Source organism: Nicrophorus vespilloides, unplaced genomic scaffold (assembly GCF_001412225.1).
Source record: "Nicrophorus vespilloides isolate i.1.1-1 unplaced genomic scaffold, Nicve_v1.0, whole genome shotgun sequence".
NCBI classification, from domain to species: domain Eukaryota; kingdom Metazoa; phylum Arthropoda; class Insecta; order Coleoptera; family Silphidae; genus Nicrophorus; species Nicrophorus vespilloides.
This window is the reverse complement of record NW_017095564.1, coordinates 11,185-25,583: the sequence shown is the minus strand read 5'-3', so window position 1 is coordinate 25,583 and position 14,399 is coordinate 11,185. Positions and strand designations below refer to the sequence as shown.

The following is a 14,399-nucleotide window of genomic DNA, read 5'->3' as shown; positions in this document are numbered from 1 at the left end:
TCCCACAATTGTTATAAATTGCTTCAATATCATTAAAAAATGTATAAGAAAAATTTAAACGTTTAAAGGTTATAATTGACATAAGATATTTGACTTTTCACTCAGTCTATAGGCGTTCACGAAAAATTTTCCTTACTATTTATAATCATTGATAATTTACCTATTAATTTCACGATAAAATTGTTATATAAAATTACTATTGGAAGTAAACTATGTTAAATAATTTTAGGAAAACTATACAATGAAAGATGGTAACTTGTTTGATAACCCTTCCTCTCTTTACTGATGAAATTGATTTGAGTTTGTATTTTGTCTGAGAGGGTTGAAAAAAGGATTGAGACATTTCGTTTCAAAGGGGAATTTACAATGTTTGACCTTTCGAAAAGGACACGGCTCGGTTAGTGCATTGGCTACGATGGGGTGGCGCGGTGTGGTTGCGCATTTGTTCCTCTCCGGAGCGGCGTGCATGTGCGTATGTGTATGTGTGTATTCATACGTGTATGTTAGTAAGTGTGTGCAAGTAGAAATTTACTGCTCGTCCGTAATTTGCGAGCGAGTTGCGACCGCAACGAAATTGCAGTCCGGCGCGTATATAGCACGTATTTACGGGCGTGTGCAGCATGTTTTAATATGCTAAAATGCTGAAGTTGTGTGCACGGCTCCATAAACAAAGCCGTTTCTAGTAATTAAAACTAGGAAGGGCCGGACTGGCATGGCTTGCCTGGCACACTCTGATCAGGCTCTAGCCTACTCCATATCCTATACGTCGTCCTATTCATCCAGCTCATCCTTCTTACATTTCTAACACTTTTCCACTTACTCTTCGTTATCATATTGATTGTAATTTTCGAAATTCTAACAATTCTAGTCTTTTTCATCCTGTTCCGACTTCTTGCACTTTTCATCTCTCTTGGTATAGTCATACAGTATTAATCACTATCGCACATATAGATTTGTACATTGTATATTTGTACTTCATTATATCTCAACTTCCAATACTTAAACAATGATTCTCAGAATAAGAAGAAAAAGTTTTTCTTACTCTGACAATCATTCTAATCAATATCGTATTTTTAGACATACCTTTGATTCAAAATTTTGAACCTTCGTACACTTTTCATAATTCTCATCTTTCTTATACTTTTCACCCTTTTTATATTGTTTATCATTCTTGTATTTATCGTATTTTGCCATAATCGTACATCTTCTCAAACATCATACCTCTTATGTTCCTCACCCTAACCTAACATCCTGTTTATTCCTTGTACCATTCTTATCCTGGTTGTTCTCATCATGTTGAAGAATTATCTTAATTCTTGAATTTCACAAATTTTTAGTCTATCATTATTAAGATTATTGTAATTCTTGTACATCTCTTGCATTAAATCACGAGATTTTTCATCCTCGTCATTATCTTGCTTCCGATTCTTCATATTTTTATATATTTCTTATATTTTTGTAATAATATATTTCCTATTTTTAATCTCTTAAATGTCGCAATTATCGTTCTTTATCAATTCGGCCATTTTTTCGTCATTCTCATCCATCATATTCAGATTTCATTTATCAATAATTTCATTAATCTTATACTTCTCATCTAAGATGATGAGAAATCTTAATTCTCCTTTTTAAATTATTAAATTTCTGAAATTTCTTAATACTTTCATAGTTATAATTCTCAAAATGTTCATTTTTTATGTTCTTCTGGTCTTTGTTCTACTTCTTGAGATTGAGATTCAAACTTCTTGTTCATTGCATTTTCATTATCTTACTCATCGTTTTAGTTATTTCTATATTAATTTTTCATTATGTTACATGAAATACTGTCAATCTTCTTGTATATTTGTATTTTTCATAATCTTCATATGAAACTAAGAATCATATAGCTTTATTCATCTTTCTCATGTTTTTACTAATACAGTAGAACTTCGCTTAACAAGCACCTCGCATAACGAGCGTTTCGCTTAACGAGCAAAATAAATATAGAACGCATTATCGTATATTACATTAGTTTATATAAGGAAAATTGTTCCACAATACGAGTAAAAATCTGAAAATTTTAGAACGGATTATGCTCATTAAGCGAGGTTCCACTGTATTTATATATTAAATTTTCCTTATTTGTTTAATGTTGTCCTTTTCGTACTTCTTCATCTTTCTCGTCCTTTTAATGATATTTATATATTAAATCCTTGTATTTCTAGTCTTATTCATACTTATCATTTCTCGTAATTTTCTTCACATTTCTCGTCCTGTTTGTAATAACTATGCTTCAATTTCTTTAAATGTTTTTATGTAGACCTTTTGTGATAATGAAGTATGATTAAATTCCCTTCATTTTATTAATCTTGTATTTCTCATAATTATATTACTTCTTATACTTCATTTCCTCCTTTTAATAATACTTTCTTCACTTTATTTCCATCTATCGGAACCTTGTTCTTCCTATTTATCATTCTCCTGATTTCACTCATCTTTCTCTTCGTTATTCCTCTACATCTTATCCTTCTTCTCAAAGCATTCTTCCTCTCTTCGTAAATCGCGAACGTGTTGTCGTCTCGAGACGGTGTCGTGCGCTATCTTTAATTGCAGCGGCTTGCGCGATTTATCGTGGATCGGATGCGCGCCCGAATGCCTGAATTTTCCCTTCCACATTAAAGGTTCTGTTCTCTCCCCTCCTCCACCACTTCTTCCTATTCTTCCTTTTGCTTCCCTCCCATTTGTTTCTTCTTTTCTTTTTCCTTTCCTTTGATTTCAATCGCGCCCTGATTTATCGCCTCCATGTACCTTTCCTCCTTCGCCCCGGAAAGGCATTCCTCGCTGTTAATTAATCATTTCCCCTTTTTCACTCCCGCTTCCCAACAACCGCCACCACCCATTCATCAAATGGTAATTTGCATTCCGGTTCGCGTTTAACATCGTTAATTTGATAAAAAAAAATAAGGTCGTTACCCTTACACATTCATCAAATCATAAACTATGATAAATTATATAAGAAAATTGTTTAAAGTATAAAAGATTACTACACACTGTTCAATACTTTAACTTCAGGTTTAACTTACATAAGCACAAGTACAAGAAATACCTTGCATTATGCCGCTTCAATCAGTATGGATTCACTATAGTACGTTTTGCAAATTTCGAAACAATTTGTAATTGTACAGCAACCCAATTGCTAAAAGTGTATCATCAGATCCTCACTTTGATACAAGTTGACAGCTGTCATTTTGCAATTCATACAGTTCTATACAGTTAAGTCTCTTATTTTTATACGGTTTTAAAGTACTTGATTAATCCGGTTTCAAACAGTGCGGGATATTTCTCGTATTGTACACAACGGTATGTGACAACGGTGATGTAACAGATACTTCAAGCATAAACATAATTATTATATAATTGTTTATAGTTACGTAATCAATAAATAAATGTTGCTTAACAACACACACACATCCAATTGCTTCCCAATGTTGCTCACTTTGACATAAGTTTGACAGCTGTCATTTTGCAATTGATTGTAGTCTCTTTTTATATGGTTTCAAAGTCCTCAATTTGTCCGGCTTCAAACAGTGCGGGATACATCAAGCATAAATATAATTATTATATAATTGTCTATAGTTATATAATCAATAATTAAATTATGCTTAGCAAAACACACACCCAATTACTAAAAGCTTCTCAAAGTTGCTCACTTTAACTTTGACATAAGTTTGACAGCTGTCATTTTGCAATTGATTGTAGTCTCTTTTTATATGGTATTAAAGTTCTCAATTAGCCGGACTCTTGATTAATCCGGTTTCAAACAGTGCGGGATATTCCTCGTATTGTACACAACGGTATAGGCAATGTAACAGATACATCAAGCATAAACATAATTATTATATAATTGTCTATAGTTACGTAATCAATAAATAAATGTTGCTCAACAACACACACATCCAATTACTTCCCAATGTTGCTCACTTTGACTTTGACATAAGTTTTACAGCTTTCATTTTGCAATTGAGTTTAGTCTCTTTTTATATGGTATTAAAGTCCTCAATAAGCCGGACTCTTGATTAATCCGGTTTCAAACAGTGCAAGATATTCCTCGTATTGAACACAACGGTATAGGAAATGTAACAGATACATCAAGCATAAACATAATTATTATATAATTGTCTATAGTTACTTAAGCAATAAATAAATGTTGCTCAACAACACACACATCCAATGTTGCTCACTTTGACATAAGTTTGACAGCTGTATTTTGCAATTGATTGTAGTCTCTTTTTATTTGGTTTTAAAGTCCTCAATTTGACCGGCTTCAAACAGTGCGGGATACATCAAGCATAAATATAATTATTATATAATTGTCTATAGTTATATAATCAATAAATAAATTATGCTCAGCAACACACACACCCAATTGCTAAAAACTTCTCAAAGTTCTTCACTTTGACTTTGACATAAGTTTGACAGCTGTCATTTTTCAATTGATTGTAGTCTCTTTTTATATGATTTTAAAGTCCTCAATTAGTACGGATTCAAACAGTGCGGGATATTGACGAAACCGATTATCCGTGCTATTGGAGATATGCCTGTATATACATTTTATGTATTGTACACAACGGTAAGCTGAATGTATCATATGATAAATCAAGCGTAAACTTAATTATTATATAATCGTCTATAGTTACGTAATCAATAAATAAATGTTGCTTAGCAACACACACACCCAATTACTAAAAGCTTCTCAAAGTTCTTCACTTTGACTTTGACATAAGTTTGACAACTGTCATTTTGCAATTGATTGTAGTCTCTTTTTATATGATTTTAAAGTCCTCAATTAGTCCGGCTTCAAACAGTGCGGGATATTGACGGAACCATAATATATGAGATATATATCCTGTATACACAATTAAATAAGAATAGTACACAACGGTAAACTGAATGTAACATATGATAAATCAAGCGTAAACATAATTATTATATAATCGTCTATAGTTAAGTAATCAATAAATAAATGTTGCTTAGCAACACATAACAACACACTCTTATAATTTTAAGATAATTTCCATCCAGACTTGTCAGAGGAGCGTAAATACATATTCAATGCGCTCGTCTGAAACAAAAGAAGAGAACTAACTATTCCTTTTGTTTCTTCTTAGTCTTCTTCCTCTTTGTGCATACATCCAAGATTGTTTTTTGCATGTATAAAAATGGGCAATAAATAAATTGGTTAAGACGATTAAGTAGGAGAGGCCAAATGGCAATGTCTGCGTTGATTAATGGACCGACTCCTTATATACATATATAAATATATACATACACATATACACATACAAACAATGTGATTTGTTTGCTGCGGATCCCGAGTCTTGTTTATTGAATGCAAATCTAACTAAATCCTTTAACAGACCAGATGATTTATAGTTTGCGGATGTTTGCTTTGAAACGCTTTCAATAAATCGAATCCATGCTTAATTCCCCGTTCTGCTGCTTGCTGTCTGCCTGCTGCATACTGTATACTACTACATACGGCATTTCCAGTGCGAATAATTTACCATTTGCGAAACGTAAACGAATTTCCTTTTTTTTACATATCAAACGACGATTGAAAGAAATGCAATGTTCTTTTTACTTTTGTTGCAATTTTAACTTTTCTATTTATACAGCAATCCCTCGCATACGGAAGTTTCGATTAGTACGGTTTTACTATAATACGGTATAAATAATTTAAAACTAAATTATAATTGAGGATTAGAAAACTAAAGCCTAAAAAAATAATACATACCAAATGTATTTTTTTCTTTATGCAGTTTAGACCTTATATAGAATAGTCCTCGATTAGTGCAGTTTTAAAACATACACTACCCGCACTATGCGAGGTATTGTTGTATTTAGATATTGAGAATATAAAATTACAAAATTTTTATTTAAAAACAGAAGAGTTAATTTGTGATAATTGAATTAAATAGTTTTGTTTTTTTACTACCAATTATAGTATCCTTATTTAAGTGTTTTTTCATCAACATTTTATAGAAAGTACAGACGTTTGTGACATTACAATACAAATTTCTCAAAGAAAATAATTTTCATACTACTGAAGAATGATATCAGCTGTGCATTCTATAAAAGTTTCACATGAAAGATATTGAAGGCGAAATTTATAAATTGATAAAATTGTCAAAGCAAAAAATACATACAAACATTTCTTTATAAATTCTTTTAAATAAATATATCTAAAATATTTATTTAAATATCCTATTCTTAAAACTAGATTATTTCTTAGTAAAAATCCATTATATATAGTGTTGATTATTTCAAAATTGATAATATTTTTTTAATTGTTTATAAAATTATTAAATAAGTTTGCACTATCAGGCAAAAGTTTGGTTGTTTTTAAAAGAACGAAAGAAGAAATTTGTTTCCCTATAACAAATCTACATTACAAAGCTACACAAAACTCACATCACAAATTCAGTACCAAATGTTACAGAGAAAACCGAAAGAGTTGCAACAAATAACAATGAAAGATGTAATAGAAAGTCTTATGAAAGGTAATCTACAAATTTTTGAGAAATGATTTAATGTAGTTTCGATCAGTAATAAGACAATACCTATATAAAAGGCTTATTTATAAAGAAATTTTACGAAACAAATATGTATTTTTTGTTTATTTTAGTATAAATTTTCATTATAATTTTAAGACTAAGAATTTAATTTTCAAGTAATTATAAGAAAAAACATAATTATGTGAGAAATATTACAAACTTTCATAAAAAAATATGTAAAAGTTTTAAAATTTTAATTTATGTTTGTTTTTATATTTTAAATATTAGTAAAAATATTTGTTATTTTATTACATCTGGTTGCTAATTTTTTATTTTGTATTTATGTGTAAATTGTTTCATTGCCAATTATTTAAGTTGCAAATCAGTTAAACAATAGTGAATTACTGTAAATTAGAAAAAAAAAATGTATCACTCAAAAAAAAAAGTATTTAAACGTGACAGTGGATTATGTGTAGAACGTAGTGAGAAAAAGGATGATCCAATCAAACTTCAAACAACGCATGATGATGAGAGTAGCTCGTCCTCAGGAAGCAGCAGTAGTGAGAACAGTGGTGATGAGAGTAGCTCATCTTCTGGAAGTAGCAGTAGCGACAGCAGTGATGATACGAGTAGTTCATCCTCAGAATGTATCAGTAGCGACAGCAGTGATGATGAAAGTGGCTCATCCTCTGGAAGCAGCAGCAGCAGCGATGACAGTGATAATGAGAAAGATCATAAGATTGATTGTGAATGGGAGTCGATTTTAGATAATGGTTTGAATAATGGTATAAAAATGATCATTCGTAGAAAATCCTCGAGTTTGTTGATAAAGAAGTCTGAAACGCATAAAAGTGTTAAAGAAGAAACGAAATCATTAGCAAGTATTGGATATTCAAGCAATAGTGAGGCTCTGCAGGATGAGTTTGTATCGCCAAAAGCTTCAAAAATGCGTAATCCTAATATCAAATTGACTAATACAAGAAACTCATCAAGCTATTCTGTAGATAAGTCCACATCAATCAAAAATAGTGAGATATTAGGACAATCAACAGTAGATGTATCACATGATCTTGAAAAGAAGGATATGAACACTTCAATAGGAAATATCTGGAAAGAGAACCACAACAGTGAAGTAACAAAGGTGCAAGACGATGTTAGAAAAAAGAAAACCATATCACGAGAAATTAGTAGATCTTCAAGAAACAACTGTGTCATTAAAAAGGAAGTTTTGGATGATGATTTAATTGTAAGTAATTCGAATGTAGCTGATGTTTCAAATCAGAGTGGTCCCAGTATAAAACATGCTATTAGAAGAGAATCTGCAAACCACATTGCAGTTAAGTCCGCGCCATTGGAAAGTCTTAAGATATTAAAACAATCAACAAAAGAATTATCACGTGATCTTGAAAGGAAGGATATGAACACTTCAATAGAAAATATCTGCAAAGTAAAACACAACAGTGAAGTAACAAAAGTGCAAGACGATGTTAGAAAAAAGAAAACCATGTCACGAGCAATTAGTAGATCTTCAAGAAACAACTGTGTCATTAAAAAGGAAGTTTTACAGGCTGATTCAATTGCAGGTAATTCGGACGTTGCTGATGTTTCGAATCAGAGTGATCCCAGTATAAAACGTACTATTAGAAGAAAATCTGAAAACCACATTTCAGTTAAGTCCGCGCCATTGGAAAGTCTTAAGATAGTAGACCAATCAACAATAGAATTATCACGTGATCTTGAAAGGAAGGATATGAACACTTCAAAAGAAAATATCTGCAAATTGAAACACAGCAATGAAGTAACAAAGGTGCAAGACGATGTTAGAAAAAAGAAAACCATATCACGAGCAATTAGTAGATCTGCAAACAACTTTGCAGTTAAGTCCGCGCCATTGGACAGTCTTAAGATATTAGAACAATCAACAATAGAATTATTACATGATCTTGAAAAGAAGGATATTAACACTTCAGTAGAAAATATCTGCAAAGTGAACCACAACAGTAAAGTAACAAAAGTGCAAGACGATGTTAGAAAAAAGAAAACCATATCACGAGCAAATAGTAGATCTTCAAGAAACAGCTGTGTCATAAAAAAGGAAGTTTTAAAGGATGATTCAATTGTAGGTAATTCGTACGTTGCTGATGTTTCGAATCAGAGTGATCCCAGTATAAAACGTACTATTAAATCTGCGCCATTTGAAAGTCTTAAGAAATTAGAACAATCAACAATCGATTTGTCGCATAAAAAGAAGTATATAGATACTTCAATAGACAATATTTGTAAATTGAACAACCACAACGAAGTAAGGAAGCCGCAAAAGAATGATAGAAAAGAAAAAACCATTTCATCAGCATCTAGTAGATCTTCAAAAATTAGCGATAAAACGAAAAAGAAAATTTTGGAGGATTATTTGATTGTAAGTGATTCCGTTATTAGTGCGTTTAACAATGATCCCAGTATAAAACCTACTATTAGAAGTAATTCTGCAAACTATTCTGTAGTTAAGTCCTCGCCAATGGGAAGTCTTGAGATATTAGAACGATCAGTAATAGATTTATCAGATAATCTTAAAAAGGAGAGGAAGATGCAAGGAGATGTTAGAAAAGAGAAAACCAGATCATTAGAAATTCCATGTAACGAATTGGAAGGTTTGGAGAATGATTTTATTCTAAGAGATTCGGATTGTTTTTCTGATGTTTCGAATATTAAACAGACTATTAGTGGAAAATTCGCGAACTACTCTGGAGTGAAGTCCAGACAACATGAAAGTAAAACGAACAACAGTTTGAAAAAGGATTATTGTAGCAATGTGAAGAAGGTACAAGAGGATAATTTTTACAATAGGAATAACATGAAACGGAAGCGCGAACCCAGTAATGAAGATAATGAATGGAGAAATAGCTCATCAGAAAGTAGTATATCTTATCATGACACTAAGAAGAAAGTATTGGATTATGATGGTTTTGATGTTGATTCAAGGATCAGTTTTGGTGATGCATTGATGATAGAAGATAACAATGTTAGAGTAGGAGATAGCAGTTCCACTGTTATGTCGTCTAATCCACAATATAGTGATGTACCGTGGAAGTTGTATGAAATCAATTACATAGATACTGAGGACTGTAGAAAACTGTATAAACGAATTGGAATATCTTGTCATGGGATTACGAATGATCCCAGACTTCAAAAGGCTTACAAATCCTCTTGTGATGTAAACTCACAGAAAAGTACTAATAAATCTTTGGAATATTTGTTAAATAAACTTGAACAGAAGAAAATTAATAGTAGATCGATGCCGGATTTGCTTGCAATAAACGATAACAAGACAAGGATGTTTCAAGAGCACGAGGATATTTCCCAGATGTTTTACAGCAAAACCACTCGTACGAAGCTATATTCAGGTATCAAAGTGGTAACCAGCAATATTCCCACCCTTTCTTCACTCTGCAACAATGTAATCCAAAAGAATGTAGAGTCACTGGTGTATACAAGAGGAGCGTCGTATGCATTACTGAAACCGATCCTGGAAAAATTAAAGCCCAATCAGTTATTGAATCTGGAAAAGCATAACCCTTACATCATCGATGAATCCGAAGAGCTATGGAGTTATCACTGCAAAAAGCAGTTCCACGACAGGAATCGAGAGTATATGGAGACTTCGAGGAACATGTATATGAGATGTAAGGAAGAGCGCAAGATGAAGCTCAGTAACATCGTCAAGCACTCTCAGGATAAAAACGTATCCAGAAGACAGACGCAGCTATGCTTCTTAGATGCTGAGGAAGCACCATCACCAAGCGTCGCTAAGAAGGAGATTAAAAAGGAAGTCAGAAAGAAGGAGGTAATAGAAATTAATAAACCATTGTTTACACCGGACATACGAAGGAAAGTTGTAGCAACGTCAAGTTCCATCGAAACGGTGTCATCTCCTGAAAATAATCTGCTTTCTCAGAGCAAGATTTGTCCTAAATCACTGAAGAAGATGGCGCCGTTGATGCAAAAGGCACAGAAGGTTTGGAAGGAGAAAAGTAAGAGAATGCATTAAATTTGAACAGTTTATTATTTAAATAAATATTTTAAAATTTACAGTTTCTATCATTAACTGAAAAACCATTCAATACATTTTTAACAATATTTTCATCGTCATTGCCGATCATTTCTTAGATGATATTTTCTTCTTCTAGTACAACTTATGGTCATAATTTTATATAAAATTGTGACTTTGTTATATAAAAACTTCGCTAGCAGAGGTAATGTTAACCGAGGCATAGACTATACTTTATAAGTAATTACAAAATACTTTGTATTGGAGCAATAGCTATTACGCAACGCAATGCATTTTTGCCCAGTGTGCAACGAGACGAGATCGAAGATGGGCATTAAAGGTGTTTGCGGTCGTGACTTTGGTCCAATAATTACAGAGCGGAATTGAGTGCAATAATGGATATAAAATGGATGGAAAAAAGGGAGTCAATAGTTGGCGGCGGAAACAACAACAAAACAACAATAAAACAACAGCTGAATAACGCGCAAAATGTTTTCATTTCGCAATCTCCAATTGCAGAAAATAATTCAATCAATGCAACTTGCTTCAGCTCTTGTACTTTCTAGATTTTCATCTTGTATTATTTTTCTTAGTTGTTTGTTACTTCTTACTCGATCATAATAATAATATTATGTTGTTGTTTCTTTATTATTTTTCCTATCTTTTATTTTTGTCTCTTTTCGGTGCGCTTCGTTTTCCTTTTTCGCTTTGGACCGGAGCCAGTAAGACTGGTTTTCTTTCCCCCGGCCCTCTTACAGCTCTTTCTTGGCTCTCAAACACACACACACACTCTTTCTCACACACACTCACAACAATATCGAATACATATATACATACACACATGAGAGAAAGGGAGAGGAGAAAGACGATTCAAGTTCAGCGTCCGCTGTAAATATTTCAGACATCTTCGAGATGGCTTCAATGAACACCACACATGCATTAAAGTTTTGCTCGAAATTTACAATATCTATCATTATTTTCCCCCAAAAAAACAGGGTTGTTTCAACTCCAATTTTCCTATAGACGTTAATGATCTAAAGTTTAATTAACTCGTACATACACACATGTAGATTGGATGGGAAAGGTGTGAGCGGGGCATCAGATAACGGCGGGTTGGGGAAACGTTTTGCGCAATTTATCGCGGCAATTTTGATGGTCGGGAAAGCGGGGAAGTCCCGAAATAAGCCATTCCGGATTAGATGAATGGCCGACGCAATGGTAAACATTGTAAAGTCCACGGGGGATGGAGAAGATGGAGAGGCGAGCTGCGATGGAAGGAGAGGCGAGAGATTCGACGTTGTTGGCTGGGATGGTGGAAGAACGAGCTGGTCTTCCATTACAATATCACCTCGTTCCATAAATATCGCCTCCAATTTTGCATTATCCAAAGTTATTACGCAACAACCTCATTGTTTTATTTTATATTCGTTGCGTAAGTAAGAGTTACGCGTATTCAACAAAATCTGGTTATAATACTATTTATTTTTCATCCTTTCTTATCAAAACAAGAATATACATTGGGATTTGTTATATAGAAACTTTTAAATGTATTTTAATAAAATTTGTGTTAATGAATTAATTAAAAAAAAACTTGTGCCATTTGACAGTATAAATTTAACATTATTATAACAATAATAAATATTGAAATTGGTTTTAAATGTGTTACCTAAATCATTTTTATTGTCTAATTTTCAATTAAAACTACAATTAATTATACAACATTCACAAATTATTTATTAATTGTTATTACAATTATAATTATATATAATTTACAAAAAAAATATAATATAATTGAAAAGAATTTGTACATTTTTATTTATGTATTTAATTCAATAAAAATGTGCAAATACTATCAAATTGTTTGTTTATTATTAAAGAAATTTCTAGAATATATTTATAAAAGGAAAATAAAATTTTAAGTATTATGTTTTATAACATAACACAAATTTCATCAAATTTACCAAATTTTCATCAACAATACAAAATTTGTAGCTATACTTCAAAAAGAGTGTTTATGCAATCAAAAATATTAGTCAAACTAAAGATTATTACCAAATTTCCAAAAAAAAAAGTTAAGATTATTTCCTATGTAAATATAGTAAATACATTTTCAAACATTTTGTATAAAATTTATGTAGTTCTATACATTTTTTGATAATTTTATATATTTTCTTTCAATGTCTTATGATCTAATTAAATTTAACTTTATGATGCAAAAATCTAATCGATCCTAATCTTTCCTAAATTATATACTAATTTTAGACTTTATAATTAATATAAAGCTCTTATTGATTATTGTTTTAAATGTATGTAACTTTAATTGCATAATAAACCATAACTTTTGACTTTCCATAAATTTTACATATAAGATAAAAAAAATATTTTTAATTGATTTATATGTTCTAATTACATAATAAACTATTGATTATAAACACTTATGATTGATTTAGTTTTTACTGAAGTTTTTAAGCTTAAATTATTTCAATGTTTGTCAATAGTTGAATTATATTTACGTAATTTTAACTACAGTGTTAAATATTGCATTTCATTAACAAATTTAACAACAATTATATAAAATAATTGTTTGCTACATTTATCGAATTTGTAACTAAAGAATAATTTCTAAGATTAAATTACATAATAATTTCCAATTTAATAGTCGAAAGTTTTTGCTTGTAGTTGATTTATATTTACTTAAATTTAACTACAACAAGTTATAATTATTGTTTCTTAATCTTTTTAAAAGTTACACCATAATTATATAATAGAATTTGTAATGACAGAATTGAATATTCTTTCTAAGCTTAAGTTTTATAATAATTCCAAATTGAATAGTTTTGCTTATACTTATTATTTTTATACAATAATTATTACATAATAACTTTTTTGCTGATAGTTGAGTTCTATATCGTTTCTAAGTTTAAGTTTTATAATAATGTAAAAAAATAGTTCAATTTACTATCAATAAAAACTATAGATAGTTATATAAAACTATGGTTTCTAAGCTAAGCTTTACACATTTTTTTGTAAATAATATAAATTTGCATTTTTTTGTATCTACAATTAAGTCACTAAATTTAATTGGAATTGTATTGTTATATAACTGTTTCAATAAAAAATGTGTAACGTAGACCTTGAGAAACCTGCTCGAATTTCGCCGAAATTACCAAATCCTGAATAATTGTGTGTAGATTTGCGAAATGCACGTGGAAAGCGTGCATATTCGGCAAAAGTTCACTGATAACAATTCAGAAGGCAAACAGGGACAAGTTGGGAGCACGTGCTTCGCGTTATTTTTTACGATTGTCCTTCTCCTCAAAGATTGCCATCTAAACTGCTTCACCGTTCTCTGTTTTTTTTTTCCTTCACTCGCGTTTCATATATGCGAAATCTCTGCGGAGGAACAAGGAAAGAAGACGGCAAAACTTTTCGTTTTTTTCATCATAAAACGAAATTAATCGTCATCCATTATATTTCCCCTAGATATGGTTGAGTTTTCCTTTCGCTCTTTTCCATGCACTTCCGGTTCCGTCACGTATCTATCTAGGAGAAGGAGGAGGATTCTTCGGTCTCGAGCTTTACGTGCATGCGTTTATATACTATACAGTCTGTATGTTTGTCTGTGAGAATGTATATATATAAAAACCCTGTAGAGTCTCGTGAAACTGTTAATGGCTTAACACACACTCCGTGAATGTTAACAAGAAAGCCGTGCAATAAAATGCGACGAACACAACGGATACAATGTTCATCTGATAATATAGTTTTACATCTACTTGCCCGTATAATTTTGCACTGTAGTAAAGAGGGAGAAAGGAGAG

General features: G+C 31.4%; 1 protein-coding gene across 1 annotated transcript; it reads left to right on the top strand.

Moving 5' to 3' along the window:
* Nucleotides 1–6,508: 6,508 nt before the first annotated feature.
* LOC108556765 (dentin sialophosphoprotein-like) lies at nt 6,509–10,561 on the top strand (the record flags this gene model as incomplete). Its single annotated transcript, XM_017913020.1, has 2 exons — nt 6,509–6,539; nt 7,010–10,561. Coding segments are annotated over exons 1-2 (3,583 nt in total), but the record flags the coding sequence as incomplete, so codon positions are not given.
* Between the last annotated feature and the right edge of the window lie 3,838 nt (nt 10,562–14,399).